This window comes from Microchirus variegatus (assembly GCF_963457635.1).
Source record: "Microchirus variegatus genome assembly, chromosome: 2".
Lineage (NCBI taxonomy): Eukaryota > Metazoa > Chordata > Actinopteri > Pleuronectiformes > Soleidae > Microchirus > Microchirus variegatus.
In genome coordinates this window covers 1,582,330-1,595,384 of record NC_139803.1, presented here as the reverse complement: position 1 = coordinate 1,595,384, position 13,055 = coordinate 1,582,330, and the positions used below count along the sequence as shown (strand labels likewise).

Below are 13,055 nucleotides of genomic sequence, written 5' to 3'. Positions count from 1 at the left end.
CGCACCGTCGTCTGCGATAAATCAAAAATATTAAAGTCAACGATGACAAAACAAACGAAATGAACCCGACTCCATTAACACTCACAGCTCGTTAGCAGTAAACACACACACACACACACACACACACACACACACACCGCTAAATGTCACGTCAGAGAAACGAGCGGCAGACGGCGGCGACCTTTAACCTCCGTAAACAAACATAATTCCATCATCGTGTGAATAAGCAGAAGATCGAAGGGAAACAAACACAAGCTTCTATCGTCAACGTACTTATTATTATTTTAATAAAAGCAAAATACAGCGTTTATTTGTATTAAAGAGACATTTAGAGAAAAAAAAGGTCAGAAACCTACGGAAGTCCAAACGTGTCATAATCACCGCGTTTAATCTCAACGTTATGAGTCAATTCCTTCTGATGATTTGCTACAATTATAATAGAAATAAATATTAAATTAACATTTTTTTTTTTTAGATTGAGATGAAAGGATGAACACGGAAGCAGGAGATTAATCAAGCTTGGATTCGTTTAAAGGGATAGTTCTGGTTTTCTGAAGCGTATATTGATAGTCAGCGCGGCCTATGCTGTCGGTGCCCCCTGCTGGAAGGAATCTACAATATCTTCAGAACACGTTCACGTCTTCATCTTCACCGTTTGACGGACGTTTGTAAACCACTCACTCTCCCACACCAAAGTCCATAGAGTAAACCAGTGATTTTAACATCACAGCACACAGGAGTTCACAGGAGTTGTTGATCCACTGCTGCCTCCATCACTAACTTACAATGACTGATTTTAGTGAATTCAGCTTTTAAAATATTTAATTTAGACTTAACTCAGTGACACAAAGTGACCACACGAGGCAGCAGAGGACCAGCAGCTCCTGTGTCCCTGTGAGCTAAAATCACTGGTTTTCTCTATGGGCTTTGGTGTGGGAGAGTGAGTGGTTTACAAACTTCTGTTTCCTGTTGTCAAAGTCTGTCTAACAGTTAAAGATAAGTAGAATTTTGGAATTTTAAGTAGATTTTGGGAATTTTAAGTAGAATTTTAAGTAGATTTTGTAATTTTAAGTAGAATTTTAATTAGAATTTTGGAATTTTAAGTACATTTTGAAACTAAGTAGATTTTGTCATTTTAAGTAAATTTTGAAACAAAGTAGATTTTGTAATTTTAAGTAGAATTTTAGAATGTAAAGTAGATTTCCATACTAAGTGGATTTTTGGAATTTCGAGTAGATTTTGGAACTCTAAGTAGTGTTTTAAGTATTTTTAACCCAAACCTACAGTCTAGAGATAAAGATAAAGACGTGAACATGTTCAACATCACTAACTTACAATGTCTGATTTTAGTGAATTCGGCTTTTAAAATATTTAATTTAGACTTAACTCAGGGACACAAAGTGACCACACGAGGCAGCAGAGGACCAGCAGCTCCTATGTCCCTGTGAGCTAAAATCACTGGTTTTCTCTATGGACTTTGGTGTGGTATCGAATTGAACAAAAACCTTCAACTATCCCTTTAAAGCAGCATGAACCAGTAATAAATCAGATGATAATTTTAAATTTTCTTTTCCCATTTATTAAACGTAAACAAAAATGAAAGCCCCTCCCCCTTTTATCCTTGGTGTAAACTAAATAAATTAAACGTCTAATCCACTTTAGTTCCTTTTCTTCAACATATAAAAACAGATTCCGACATGATTTTGCCCTCCGTACGTCAATGTAACACACGTCAACCGTCACCGTATCCCAGAATGCATTGTGCGCAAGAAAAGGTCGCATAGGCTATTTTCTTTTTCCTTCATAGAATCTTTCCGGAAAAAAAACGTCATACACACGGAAGCGCTGCAGTACCTGTGGCGGACCTGTGTGTGGCGCTGTAACGCCGCCACAGAAAGGCGACGACAGTTTAACGCGCGCCGCGCACAAACTCCGACGACAAAGATTATAAAAGTTTTCCCCAAAGTTAGCTGTTTCGGAGCAATAAAAAAATAGCGTTTGATTTCTCCCAAAATGACGGTTTTCCGTAAGAATAAAAAAAGTCGTAATAAAGCTTTTCGCGAGGACGTCGCAGACCCGCGGCGTCCACAGTTCGTCTACATCTCGTCAGCGTGCGCCGGTTTGACTTTTCCCGCCGCTTCAGTCCGTTTGCTAACGGCAGACGAGACGTTTCCGTCCGGCGCCGAAATCTCCACGATCGACGTTTCCAGGGTTTTTATTGGTTCTTTGGGGACGACAGCGGCGGCGTTAGCGTCAGCGTCCTCTGGTCCGTCTCCTGATTGGCTGAGAGAAGGCGGCGGAGATGGAGCGGGCGGAGACGAGCCGTCCGAGCTCTCGACGCCGTCTGCCGTGGGCTGAGAGGAGGCGGGGTCTGTCAGGATGTTCCTGGACATAACTGGAGAGAAATTTTAAAGACTTTTATTTCCGTCAAAATCGCAAAAGTTTCCGTTTGTCGACCGATTTAGACTCAAACATCAAGCTCAAAATGTGTCTTTTTGTTTTAGGGCTCTCAAAACACTCAAGTTCCCACACCCTGGCTGATATCAAATTCAAGGACTTTACAGGACCAAATTCAAGGACTTTACAGGACCACTTCCCTCAAATTCATGGACTTTCCAGGATCAATTCCCCACAAATTGAACTCAATAACTTTCCAGGACCAGTTCCCCCCAAACTCAAGGACTTTCCAGGACCTAATTCAAGGACTTTCCAGGACCTATTCCCTCAAACTCAAGGACTTTCCAGGACCAGTTCCCTCACATTGAACTCAAGGACTTTCCAGGACCAATTCCTTCAAACTCAAGGACCTTCCAGGACCAGTTCCCTCAAATTGAACTCAAGGACTTTCCAGGACCAGTTCCCTCAAATTGAACTCAATAACTTTCCAGGACAAATTCCCTCAAACTCAAGGACTTCCCATGACCAGTTCCCTCAAATTGAACTCAATGACTTTCCAGGACCAGTTCCCTCAAATTCAAGGACTTTCCAGGACCAGTTCCCTCACATTGAACTCAAGGACTTTCCAGGACCAGTTCCCTCACATTGAACTCAAGGACTTTCCAGGACCAGTTCCCTCACATTGAACTCAAGGACTTTCCAGGACCAGTTCCCTCACATTGAACTCAAGGACTTTCCAGGACCAGTTCCCTCAAACTCAAGGACTTCCCAGGACCAGATTCAAGGACCTTCCAGGACCAATTCCTTCAAATTCAAGGATTTTCCAGGACCAATTCCCTCAAACTCAAGGACCTTCCAGGACCAGTTCCCTCAAATCGAACTCAAGGACTTTCCAGGACCAGATCCCTCAAATTAAACTCAAGGACTTTCCAGGACCAGTTCCCTCACATTGAACTCAAGGACTTTCCAGGACCAATTCCTTCAAACTCAAGGACCTTCCAGGACCAGTTCCCTCAAATTGAACTCAAGGACTTTCCAGGACCAGTTCCCTCAAATTGAACTCAATAACTTTCCAGGACAAATTCCCTCAAACTCAAGGACTTCCCATGACCAGTTCCCTCAAATTGAACTCAATGACTTTCCAGGACCAGTTCCCTCAAATTCAAGGACTTTCCAGGACCAATTCCCTCAAACTCAAGGACTTTCCAGGACCAGTTCCCTCACATTGAACTCAAGGACTTTCCAGGACCAGTTCCCTCAAACTCAAGGACTTCCCAGGACCAGATTCAAGGACCTTCCAGGACCAATTCCTTCAAATTCAAGGATTTTCCAGGACCAATTCCCTCAAACTCAAGGACCTTCCAGGACCAGTTCCCGCAAATCTAACTCAAGCACTTTCCAGGACCAGATCCCTCAAATTGAACTGAAGGACCTTCCAGGACCAATTCCCTCAAATTAAACTCAAGGACTTTCCAGGACCAGTTCCCTCAAATTGAACTCAAGGACTTTCCAGGACCAATTCCCTCAAATTAAACTCAAGGACTTTCCAGGACCAATTCCCTCAAATTTAATTCAAGGACTTTCCAGGACCAATTTCCTCAAATTAAACTCAGGACCTTCCAGGACCAATTCCCTCAAATTAAACTCAAGGACTTTCCAGGACCAGTTCCCTCAAACTCAAGGACCTTCCAGGACCAATTCTCTCAAATTGAACTCAAGAACTTTCCAGGACCAATTCCCTCAAACTCAAGGACTTCCCAGGACCTAATCCCTCAAACTCAAGGACCTTCCAGGACCAATTCTCTCAAATTGAACTCAAGAACTTTCCAGGACCAGTTGCCTCAAACTCAAGGACTTTCCAGGACATATTCCCTCAAATTCAACTCAAATTACTTTTTCCAGACATTTTGTTGTCAAACAAACGTAAAACAACAGGAAGTGATGTCATAAGGGACCGACCTCCGATGGGCCTGTAGTCGTCGTCGGCGATGGCGTCTCGACGGAACGGACTGAAGCTGGGCATGATGATGAGACCCAGAGAGACCAGGATGATCTGAGACGCAGAGACGGAGACGGTTACCGTGGAGACGGAGACTGTTACCATGGAGACAGAGTGTGTGTGTGTGTGTGTGTGTCGTACCAGTAAACACGTGCTGGTCTGCGCTCCTTTACTGACCGTCTGTTTGATCAGAGACTGAAGCTGACGCAGCTGAGTCAGCAGAGACCTGAACACACACACACACACACACACACACACACACACAGCAGCTGAAAACAAAGACAACAGCGCCCTCTGCTGCTCACAGTCCAGCTTTTCACTCCATCATCATTTTCAACACGTGTATAAAAACAGAAAAACCTGGACTTTAAAATCAGATAAAAAACAATATTGTTCTGAAATGTTTAAATTTCATCTCATACATGTTGCGTTTCTCCAGCTGCTCCACCGTCCTCTGCAGCTCCTTGTTCTGTGAGGAGCAAGCTGCGGCCCTGTCACACACACACACACACACACACACACACACACACACACACACACACACACACATTTTTATATTAAAATCACAAAAACAGATTTCGACATGAGAAGCAGAGGAAAGTGCAAAGTATCATTTTGCTATCATTATTTTTCTTTTTCTTCTTTAAAAACATTTTCCATAAACACAAACATTCAATTTCAAGGACTTTCCAGGACCAATTCCCTCAAATCAAGGACTTTCCCGGACAAATTTCCTTTCCTCAAATCAAATTCAAGGACTTTCCAGGACCAATTCCCTCAATTTCAAGGACCTTCCAGGCCCAATTCGCTCAAATTCAAGGACCTTCCAGGACCAATTCCCTCAAATTCAAGGACTTTCCAGGACCAATTCCCTCAAACTCAAGGAATGTCCAGGACCAAATCCCTCAAACTCAAGGACTTTCCAGGACCAATTCCCTAAAATTCAAGGACAAAAATTGGCAAAAGAAATGTCTCTAAATGGTGCAGTACATATGCCAGGTCTGTGAGTGGCACTGTAACACTGCCATAGGAATACACCAACAACAGACAGGAAGTCGTAGAGCGTGCGAACAAAGTCTGCGTAAAACTCAAAACATAAGAAGACAACGACGACAAAGGCGGCAAACGCAGGAGCAAGAGGCGGAGCTATGATGTCATCGTTCTGCCAAATTTGCATATTGCTCGCATCCACAAAAACAGCGTTTCTGCATGTACCTGCTCTCCAGCCCGTCGATGTACTCCTTCCTCCTGCGCCGGCTGTCCTGGGCCGACTGCTTGTTACGGATTTTCCTCCGAACTTTCTTCAGAATTCGCTCCTCGGCCTGAAAAGGAAAACCAAAAGGTTCAGACTCAGAGTCCAGGTCTGGTTCGTAATAAAGACTTCGGAGAGGCCAGACCTTGGTGAGAGGAAGGTTGTTGGGCAGAGAAATTCCCTCCTGAGTCAGAAGCTTCTGTTCCTCCTCCGTCAGCTGAAGCTCTGGAACCAACTGTGACAGCAGGACAACAGTCGTCATCTGGAACACCTTAGGAGACTAACTCTAACCCAGGACAACAGTCACCAAGGAGACTAACCCTAACCCAGGACAACAGTCACCAAGGAGACTAACCCTAACCCAGGACAACATTCACCAAGGAGACTAACCCTAACCCAGGACAACAGTCACCAAGGAGACTAACCCTAACCCAGGACAACATTCACCAAGGAGACTAACCCTAACCCAGGACAACATTCACCAAGGAGACTAACCCTAACCCAGGACAACAGTCACCAAGGAGACTAACCCTAACCCAGGACAACATTCACCAAGGAGACTAACCCTAACCCAGGACAACAGTCACCAAGGAGACTAACCCTAACCCAGGACAACATTCACCAAGGAGACTAACCCTAACCCAGGACAACAGTCACCATCTGGAACACCTTAGGAGACTAACCCTAACCCAGGACAACAGTCACCATCTGGAACACCTTAGGAGACTAACCCTAACCCAGGACAACAGTCGTCATCTGGAACACCTTAGGAGACTAACCCTAACCCAGGACAACAGTCATCATCTGGAACACCTTAGGAGACTAACCCTAACCCAGGACAACAGTCACCAAGGAGACTAACCTTAACCCAGGACAACAGTCATCATCTGGAACACCTTAGGAGACTAACCCTAACCCAGGACAACAGTCACCAAGGAGACTAACCCTAACCCTTACCCTAACCCAGGACAACAGTCACCAAGGAGACTAACCTTAAACCAGGACAACAGTCATCATCTGGAACACCTTAGGAGACTAACCCTAACCCCTAACCCTCACCAAGGAGACTAACCCTAACCCAGGACAACATTCACCAAGGAGACTAACCCTAACCCAGGACAACAGTCACCAAGGAGACTAACCCTAACCCAGGACAACAGTCACCAAGGAGACTAACCCTAACCCAGGACAACATTCACCAAGGAGACTAACTCTAACCCAGGACAACAGTCACCATCTGGAACACCTTAGGAGACTAACTCTAACCCAGGACAACAGTCACCATCTGGAACACCTTAGGAGACTAACCCTAACCCAGGACAACATTCACCAAGGAGACTAACCCTAACCCAGGACAACAGTCACCAAGTAGACTAACTCTAACCCAGGACAACAGTCACCATCTGGAACACCTTAGGAGACTAACCCTAACCCAGGACAACAGTCACCAAGGAGACTAACCCTAACCCAGGACAACAGTCACCAAGGAGACTAACTCTAACCCAGGACAACAGTCACCATCTGGAAAACCTTAGGAGACTAACCCTAACCCAGGACAACAGTCACCAAGGAGACTAACACTAACCCAGGACAACAGTCACCAAGGAGACTATCCCTAACCCAGGACAACAGTCACCATCTGGAACACCTTAGGAGACTAACCCTTTAAAGCAGACTAACCCTTTAAAGCAGACTAACCCTTTAAAGGAGACTAACCCTTTAAAGCAGACTAACCCTTTCAAGGAGACTAACCCTTTAAAGGAGACTAACCCTTTAAAGCAGACTAACCCTTTAAAGCAGACTAACCCTTTAAAGCAGACTAACCCTTTAAAGGAGACTAACCCTTAAAAGCAGACTAACCCTTTAAAGCAGACTAACCCTTTAAAGCAGACTTACCCTTTAAAGCAGACTAACCCTTTAAAGCCGACTAACCCTTTAAAGGAGACTAACCCTTTAAAGCAGACTAACCCTTTAAAGCAGACTAACCCTTTAAAGCAGACTTACCCTTTAAAGCAGACTAACCCTAACCCCGACACTACTCACCAGAGAGTCGTCAGAGCTGGACGGACTGATGACGTCCAGACGAGTCGCAGACGCCACGGGCAACTCGTTAACGATACACGAGTCTGAAAACAACATCTGAGAGCTCCACTCGTCTGTTCACAACAAAGAATGATGGAGACGTTACAATCATACTGAGTGAATTAAGACTGAAGCTAGCTACAATCCATCTATGTACCTACCTACCATAGCTATCCAACTACCATAGCTATCTAACTACCTACCATTGCTATCTAACTACCATAGCTATCTAACTACCTACCATTGCTATCTAACTACCTACCATAGCTATCTAACTACCTACCATACCTACCATAGCTATCCAACTACCTACCATAGCTATCTAACTACCTAACATTCCTACCATTGCTATCTAACTATCTACCATACCTACCATAGCTATCTTACTACCTACCATAGCTATCTAACTACCTACCTATCTAACTTAACCGGCTATCTATCTATCTATCTATCTATCTATCTATCTATCTATCTATCTATCTATCTATCTATCTATCTATCTATCTATCCACCTACCTACTTACCATAGCTATCTAACTACCTATCTTAACTGGCTACCATCTATCCATCTACCTACCTACCCTAGCTAGCCATCTACCTACCCTAGGTAGCTACCATCTATCCACCTCACTTCTATCCATTTACCTTCTTTAGCTAGCCCTAGCTGGCTACCATCGATCTACTTTCCTATCCTAGCTAACTGCCATCTATCCATCTATCTATCTATCTACCTTAACTGGCTACCATCTATCCATCTACCTACCTACCGACCTACCATAGCTAGCTACATAGCTACCCCAGCTAGCTACTTTCCTATCCAAGCTTAATTCCTTCTAACCATCTACCTAATTACCAGACGTAGCTTTTTAACTAACTACCTAACCTAGTTAACTAACATATATTTACCTACTGTCCAATGTGAGCTAGCTGCCTACCTTAGCTAATAATAGTTACAGAGGCCGCTAGCATAGAAATCAAGGAGGTAGCCACCGACAGTTTTAGTCATTAGTGATATTGATGTTAGCACGTTTGCCGACATCTGAAAGCACACTTTAAAGAAAATACCGTCCGATAATAATAAACGTTATGACCTCACCGAGCTCGATGGAGATGACGTTCTCTTGTCCAGGCTCCGCCTTCACACTTCGCAGTCCGCTGATGTCATAAACCACCTGGTACACCGTGGCCGGCGTCGGCCGGACGGCCGCTGCGGTCACCTGCGTCACCATGGTGACGGGATTCTCCGTGGCGACGGGATCCTCGGAGATGCCGCTGTCGCTCTCCGACGACAGGTCTGCTAGCGCTGCGCTGGGGAAAACCTCGTTGGGGTCCACGCCGTGGAGCACGTCCTCCGATTCGCTGTCATGATTCGCCTGAGACAGAGTCGGCGAGTAACAATGACCTCACTTTATTCGCGTTTTTTTGGGGGGGGGGGATTTATCGGAGATGTGAAGGCAACTCACGCATGCGGGGTCCACCACCCAGTCCTGCAGGGGTTTCTCCGAGTTGTGGAAGACCAGCTCGGAGCAGGGGAACGGAGCGTCGAGCTGCCAGCTGTGCGCCGCCACGCCGCCGCCATCGGCGAGAAACAGCTCCCCGCTCTCTGCATCCATCACCTGAGGAAGCGTGACAGGTCAAAGGTCAAAGCTGTCCGTCAAACTGTCAGAGAAACACCATTTTAAAACCTCGACGAGTCAGTGATAGACGATCGTCACAGACGGACACTTCGCACATACGTCACAAGAAAATCTAAAATCAGGTTCTGACCTGCGATGACCTTTGATATTATCTTTAAAGGACACCGTTGACCATGGTACCTTTGATGATGATAGCGTAGCCGTAGCGATGATAGCTAGCGTAGCGATGATAGCATATTGTTAGACAGACTTGAAGAGACGAGAGTGATCGTGTAACTTGCTTGCTACTTCGAGGAGTTTGTAACTAATGTTAGCATTCATGCCCAATAACTTATACTATCATTCATCATTATTTTTTCCATTAGACTTTCCAGGACCAGTTCCCTCAAACTCTAGGACTTTCCAGGACCAATTCAAAGACTTTCCAGGACCAATTCAAAGACTTTCCAGGACCAATTCCCTCAATTTCATGGACTTTCCAGGACCAATTCCCTCAAATTCAAGGACTTTTCGGGACCAATTCCCTCCAATTCAGACTTTCCAGGACCAATTCCCTCAAATTCAAGGACTTTCCAGGACCAATTCATAGACTTTCCAGGACCAATTCCCTCAAATTCAAGGACTTTCCAGGACCAATTCATAGACTTTCCAGGACCAATTCCCTCAAATTCAAGGACTTTCCAGGACCAATTCATAGACTTTCCAGGACCAATTCCCTCAAATTCAAGGACTTTCCAGGACCAATTCCCTCAAATTCAAGGACTTTCCAGGACCAATTCAAAGACTTTCCAGGACCAATTCCCTTAAATTCAAGGACTTTCCAGGACCAATCCCCTCAAATTCAAGGACTTCCCAGGTGAATGCTAATGTTAGCATTCATGCCCAATAACTTATACTATCATTCACCATTATTTTTTTCAGCATTTTTCATATTAGCATGCTAGCATTTAAATGGCCTATCTATTTTGCAGCCCGAGACACTCTCAGTGAAAACAAAAATGGCCGACAGCAGAGACGCAAGAAAGACTTAGCGAATAAACTCTATGTCAGGTTAAGTCTACAATACTGGTTGAGTTTAGTCATTCACTGGTGATAGCTAAGGTTCAGGTTTGGCTGTTCAAATGCATACAAGTCAGTGCTTTGTCCTTACAAGAATAGCTGTGCAGGTGTGTGTGTGTGTGTGTGTGTGTGTGTGTGTGTGTGTGTGTGTGTGTGTGTGTGTGTGTGTGTGTGTGTGTGTGTACCAGGATATCCTCCTCCAGGGCTTGACTGCTGGTCTGTTTGGTTTGTATCATGTTTACTTTCTATAACTATCATATGTGCTCTTCAACACACACACACACACACACACACAAACACACACACACACACACACACACACACACACTTGGTATATTCCCTTACATCTGTGACAGAATGTGAGGACCAGTTGAAATGTCCTCACTTTGCCAAAATGTCCTCACTTCAGTGGTTTGTAATCACACACACACACACATTCTTGCATTGCATACTTAGTGAGGAGACTCAAAGACACAATGCATTACTAAGGCCCTTAGTCTAACCGTAATCCTTAAAACTGGGTCTTAGGCCACACAAAAGCCCTTTAAATTAGTGAGGAGCAGACACACACACATTCTTGTAATTGCTGCATAGTGAGGACCGGGTAAAAGTGCTGACAAAGTGAGGACCAGCATTTCCACTTTAGAAATCAACACAATTACAAATATCTACTTCATGAATGACATCTATAAAGAACTACTGGGTGCAATACCATTAAAATGTCTGCAGGTGGAGCCCCAGAGCAAAACGTGTGTGAAACACCTCTCTTAAAACCAGATTATAGGATGTTTACAACCTCAGGAAGTGATTTCAATGAAAACAAAGTGAGGACCGGCCAAAATGTCCATGTTTCGTAAAAATGTCCTCACTTTGTTGGTTAAAAACCATCACTGGTGCTCAGGATGCCGCAAGTACAAGAACTGAGGACTCAAAGACACAATGCATTACTAAGGCCCTTAGTCTAACCTTAATCCTTAAAACTAGGTCTTAGGCCACAAAAGCCCTTTAAAGTTGTGAGGCGTGCACACACACACACACACACACACACAGACACACAAACACACATGTAATTGCTGCATACTGAGGACCGGGTAAACGTGCTGACAAAGTGAGGACCGGCATTTCCACTTTATAAATCAACACAATTACAAATATCTACTTCATGAATGACATCTTTAAAGAACTAGTGGGTGCAGTACCATAAAATGTCTGCAGGTGGAGCCCCTGAGCAAAACGTGCGTACAACCTCAGGAAGTGATTTCAATGAAAACACTTTTTAACACACTTTGTTGGTTAAAAACCATCACTGGTGCTCAGGATGCCGCAAGTACAAGAACACACACACAAACACACACACTTACTACTGAGTTGTCTAAGTCTATGAGGACCTCAAACTTTGTTGGGACCTGTCATTTTAATGTCCCCACAAGGAAAAATGTCCCCACTCAAATGGTGTTTGTCAGGGGGTGGTCCACACAAACATAGACAGACAGGATCACACACACACACACACCTGTACCTGTCTGAGTGAACAACAGAAACCTGAAAAGCTGCTTTTCGTGTTTCTGTTCAACGAGAAACTAACGAACTTCACACCAAATGACGTCATTTCACGCAACAAATACACGCAAAGTGGTGAAATTAACGTGAAACACACTGATTTGTTTGACTTTGTGTTCGTTACACACAGAAAAAAATAACCGCCCGCGACACTGACTTCAGTGACGGGCTCAGGCTGGACCTGAGGCCCGCTGCTGCTGGACCTGGACCCGGACCCGGATCAACAGATGGAACCGGAACACTTCACGTAAACAGGACTGGACTCACGGTTCGTCCCTGGCTTCACCGGCTCCGCTCCGACATCCCACGGCGGCTCTTTGCGCGGCTGCGCCGCCGACGACACGCTGCTCTGTTCCGGCGCTGAGTGCGGAGAGCTGCCCGTGGAGGAGCGCCCAGGTCCGGCTTGAGCTTCTACGGCGAGTCGGGCGGCGGCAGCTTCTTCTCGCTCCTTCCACCTCAGAGGCTGAAGTGGCAGAGAAAAGGCCCCGCCCCCAGCCCCGTCTCTGATTGGCCACGTGTGAGGATGGAGTGTAGTGATTGGTTGAAAGTAAACAGATCAGAGACGCCCACTTCTTCTTCTTCTGTTGGTGTTGCTGCTGTTTATGCTGCACACCTCTGTTCTACTGCCCTCTACTGTTTGTTTAACCATCATGCAACCTTTCAAAATAATGACGTTCTTCACCTTAGGAGAAAATGTGTGGATATGCAAATGACAGCAATATTTTCCATACTCACCATCAGGGGTCTTCAGCGCTTGTTTTTGTTGACGACGGTGGCCCTGAGGTGCAAAACACAAATCACAGAACACAAACGCAAATCGAAAAACACAAACACAAATCAAAAAAACACAAATGCAAATCAAAAAAATGCAACACAGAAACACAAATTTAAATCAAAAAACACAAACGCAAATCAAAAAACACAATTGCAAAACAAAAACACATGTGCAAATCAAAAAACACAAACGCAAAACAAAAAAAAACACAAACACAAGCGCAAATCAAAAAACACAAACGCAAAACAAAAAACACAAACGTAAATCAAAAACCACACAAATGCAAAACACAAA

The 13,055-nt window shown here is 44.7% G+C and overlaps 1 protein-coding gene across 2 annotated transcripts; it reads right to left on the bottom strand.

Annotated features, from left to right (window-relative positions):
• Positions 1 to 276: 276 nt before the first annotated feature.
• creb3l4 (cAMP responsive element binding protein 3-like 4) lies at positions 277 to 12,439 on the bottom strand. 2 transcript variants are annotated; one of them, XM_083903652.1, is made up of 10 exons: positions 12,254 to 12,439; positions 9,194 to 9,346; positions 8,827 to 9,103; positions 7,692 to 7,804; positions 5,794 to 5,883; positions 5,612 to 5,718; positions 4,819 to 4,887; positions 4,538 to 4,622; positions 4,357 to 4,450; positions 277 to 2,395 (listed from the first exon to the last, which is right to left on the bottom strand). In XM_083903652.1, the coding sequence occupies exons 2-10, from the start codon at positions 9,341 to 9,343 to the stop codon at positions 2,097 to 2,099; spliced, it is 1,284 nt and encodes a 427-aa protein (XP_083759778.1). In that variant the 5' UTR covers positions 9,344 to 9,346; positions 12,254 to 12,439; the 3' UTR covers positions 277 to 2,096. The 2 variants fall into 2 exon arrangements, with proteins under 2 accessions (XP_083759778.1, XP_083759779.1); XM_083903653.1 differs by having other exon boundaries at positions 12,144 to 12,273.
• Between the last annotated feature and the right edge of the window lie 616 nt (positions 12,440 to 13,055).